The sequence below is a fragment of the Arachis stenosperma genome, chromosome 8 (genome assembly GCF_014773155.1).
Source record: "Arachis stenosperma cultivar V10309 chromosome 8, arast.V10309.gnm1.PFL2, whole genome shotgun sequence".
NCBI classification, from domain to species: Eukaryota; Viridiplantae; Streptophyta; class Magnoliopsida; order Fabales; family Fabaceae; genus Arachis; species Arachis stenosperma.
The window spans coordinates 8,655,760-8,659,960 of NC_080384.1; the positions used below are offsets into that span (position 1 = coordinate 8,655,760).

At 31.4% G+C, this 4,201-nt stretch overlaps 1 protein-coding gene across 1 annotated transcript; it reads right to left on the bottom strand.

The window, feature by feature from the left end:
* Positions 1-1,041: 1,041 nt before the first annotated feature.
* On the bottom strand, positions 1,042-3,348 carry LOC130943998 (probable BOI-related E3 ubiquitin-protein ligase 2). Its single transcript, XM_057872112.1, has 4 exons — positions 3,152-3,348; positions 2,989-3,074; positions 2,500-2,792; positions 1,042-1,891 (listed from the first exon to the last, which is right to left on the bottom strand). Exons 1-4 carry the CDS (start codon positions 3,196-3,198, stop codon positions 1,364-1,366), a joined length of 954 nt encoding a protein of 317 aa, XP_057728095.1. The 5' UTR covers positions 3,199-3,348; the 3' UTR covers positions 1,042-1,363.
* Between the last annotated feature and the right edge of the window lie 853 nt (positions 3,349-4,201).

Genomic DNA, 4,201 nt, shown 5'->3' on the forward strand with positions numbered 1-4,201 from the left:
CCTCAAAATAAGAATAATAATTCCTTAAACAATCACGGATACAAGATCAAGCTCTTTTAAGATGAAAAAATTGATAGAGTAAAAAATAAGAATCTAATTACTATTGAATTAAAATAATATAACTTAGACATAATAAAAATTATAAATACAATGATAATTAATTTAATTCTTAACTTTATTACTTTACCCATTTGGCAATACGCTCTTTTTAAAAAATCTTCTTCCAACAGTCATGAGAGTCGATTCACCATATCTCAGTAATGGTCAGTTAACCACGTAACCTTAATGATGAAGCTGTTGACCAATAATTCTTCCAGGTGTGTTTGGTTGAAAGATAAAAATGAAATACAATTTTTTTGTGAATACATTGTGTTAAAAATACACAAACTAATGAAATTTCATCTTACAACAATGAAGCATGCTATTTTATTTGTATGAGAACGCTCTTTCTTCTTATCTCATAAGAGACGGCCTATAAATTTCAATAGCCTATTGCACCTCAAGCAATGGGTGATTGCAGTAGAAATTTCTTATGATTTTGTTTTTAATATTTATTATGTGTCACCCCTCAACTTAAACATTTTCTGTTCATTTTGTCTGTTCTTTTAAAATTTTCCTTCTAGAAGTCATCCGTAATCCAAAAAGAAAAATGTTTAAAAGCCAAAGCCCAAAGAAGATGTCACCCAACTATAAGGGCCGATTCAAAAGCCGAAGCCCAAAATTGAAACCCAACTATAAGGGCTGAAGGGACGCTAAATCAACGGGTTGGTATTCTAAAATAAAAAAAATACTACAATACATAACTGGCAAAAAGAACCCGACTTTGTTTAAAGATTAAAGAGTGAAGATTCTCACTAAATTTATAAAAAAACGTGTTTTTTCTATTAACCTTTGTTCATATATAAAAAAAAAAATCATCTTCATTCTTCATTCAAAAATACTTTTTAGCATAGTATTATCCTTATTTAAAACCCTACAACTACAAGTTTAAGTGAACTCTTGGAACTTGATTGCCTTGCTAGATACCCAAGAATATATATATATCTTTCGCATTGCATCACATGTTCTTATTTATAACAATCACATGAACTCACATGTTCAAAAAACTACGATCACCTAGCTAGAAGCTAGAAGGCTATAGAAAGAAACCTATCATGTGAGTGATGAACTTTAATCAAATTGAAGACAGCTGTAACTCTTTCATGCATACAGTAACCTAAGCAACAATTTCCAGGGAACAAATATTTGGTTAGCACCAGGTTCTTACACAGCTGAACATTCCTCACAATATTTGATATCAGTAACACAAGCAAACATGTGATTTTCATATAAAATTAGAGATTTCACATGTAAGACCATCTTTTTACATAAACACCTCCATGCCAATGAATTTAGAGGATTGACACACAGGACAAAAACTGAGCTTACTCTCGCAATTTTTACAGAGGCAGAGATGCCTACAAGGTAATAAAAGCATGGTGACTTCATTGACTCTGCAAGCCTTGCAAGTCATCATTTCTTTCATATTGTTCTTCTCTTGTGAGAGAAGTTGAAAATCAATGGAATGGCCGTTGAAGCATGAAGCTGTATCATCTACCTCACTGTCACCACATCCTTCCTTACTGTCTCTGCTATGGACATAAACTTGCTGAAGCTTAAGTTTCAAAGCAGAAATCATATTCTCATTATATCTGGCTCGTTGTTGCCAGACATCGGCTTCAGCACTTAACTGCTCCATTCTCTCTTCAAGTTCTACGTTCTTCTTATTGATGGTTTCTACCTCAGATTCTTTCTCATGGAGTTTACGAAGGACTTCGTTTTCAATGATAGATAGACTCTGAAGTTGCGTTTCCTGAACTTTCCGTAGAATGGATTGCCGCATTTGTTCACCCTATCAGAATTAAAATAACGAATTATTGTTATGTTACTCAGATTAGACACTGCACACAGCTTTCTTGTTTATATAGATGTCTGTCAGAATAGGTTATAATGCATGAAATCCAACACAGGAATAAGTGATTTGAACTCTGAAGCAAGTTACTAACAAGTGCAGTTTATTGATTGCACAATGATGAAGAAAAGGAAAGATGAAGAAGCTCGATCTCATTATTACAGATCTGACTCTCCAGGACCAGAGTGAGAAATCTGGAATCTCACATTTGCAAGCTAAACCAGCTTTACAACATCAATGATTCTTACTAATCATAACTAATTATCGGAATACACATTGTCCTTTACAATCACCAAAGACAACACAAATGATTAAACAGGTATTTTCAAAAGCCAAATATGCTAACCCTGAACATAAGCACATTCCATGAAGAAAGAAAATTTGATAACAACGATGCATACAAGAACGAATAATTTGATCTTCATATCACAGAGCTAAAAACATCCATCATGAATAATCATTGCAAGCTGCATAATAATGAAAATAGCATATTGTCATTTAGCAGCAGAAAACCCTAACTAAGCAAACATGAAAATACCTGAACTAACCTGCACTCGGATAAATCTATCAAACTCAGCATCCTGCTGAAGTAACTCTCGATCAATATCGTCAACAACGAGCGAAGACAAAGCAGAATCTCCGGTGGAAGGAAAACGGGTATTGTCGAGTGACAAACCCAACCCAGTGGAAACCGGTCGAAGCTGCATGAAATCAACACAGGATACCTGAGAATTGTTCTCCAAAAAATCATGTTCCTTTAACCTTTTTCCCTCCTTCTCCAAACCGTAACTCCATTGCAAATCGGCACCGCCATCAGCCGGAGCAAGCCCAGCAACAATTACTATAAAAACAGCACGAAACCGCATACCGAACAAAATGTTAATGAAAATTCAAAGTTTAAAATAGAAGCTTTGAAACCTAGGTGATGCAAAGTTGCTTCCTTTTCTTTTGCAGGTAGTGAAAGTAAGAAGAGAGAGCGAGAAAATTGAAAAACAAAAAAACAAAAACCAAAGACCTAAATGGAGAAATTGACATACAGGGAGGACTGTGGAGCAAATCGGTGGGGTTAAAGTAGGAGTTGGGTTGCGACATCTGAGCATCAGAATCGATCGTGTGGAAATTTCTGCGAAAAAAGAAGAGACAGATTAAGGGGACTTTATTGTTAGGGGTTTTAGAAAATTTGAATGCAAAGAAAATTACATGAAAGATTGGGGTTTGTGTGGTTGGTAGTGTTGTCGGAAGTCCATGGAAGTGGATTAGATGAGCACTGCACAAATCAGGATTCAGGGCACCAACCGGAAATCTCTTTCTAATTCCAACTTGCTCCTCCGCCCAACGATGAACGATATGCTTTGGTCAAAGAGATTTAAAAAAGACCGTCATAAAACCAAAAAATTCTCTCCCCAAACGAAGAAAAAAAAAAAAAAACTAGAAAAGTATGGAATAAACTTTTTTTAAACTTTTTTTTAAGTCTAAATGATTTTAAAAGTAGATATTTTAGTTTTAAAAAAAATTAATATATAAATTAATTTTTAAAATTTTATTTTGATAGATAAATTAGTTTTTAATTTATTTTTTAGTAGAGTAATTATCAGATTAGTTTTCAAAGATTTTAAAAATAAATATTTTAATCTTTAAAAAAAATTAATGTACAAATTAATCCCCAACGTTTTTTTCTATTAGTGGATCTTTTCCAGTGGAAAAAAAACTGGATGATATCTAGTGAAAGATCTCACCCTTCATTGCATTTTCTCTCTCATTTATTTCTGGTCCCACTTGTAGAATTAAAAGTGGGAAATTACATTTTATTCTCTCCAGTGACAAAAAATGGAGAGGATCCATTTCCGACATAATAGTCCTTCTTCCAAAAATAAAATAAAATAAAATAATTATTATTAATTACACAATAATATTATACTATAATTTTTTATATTATTTAGACAAAAATAATAATAAATTTATTTATTAGATTCTTTTATATATATAATCACTCAATAATAAAATTATTAGAGATTATTCTACAATAAATTCTAGGTTAAAATTATTTGATATTTTTGTATTTAATATAATAAAAAATATCTTATTTAAAAAAAATATGTTTGTATTAAAAAATATATATTAAAAGAAAATATTTTAATTTAGATTTATATTAAATATATGTTTCTTTTAATACAAACATATTTTTTAAAATAATACATTTTTTAATTATATTAAATACAAAAATATTAAATGATTTTAATCTTAAATTTC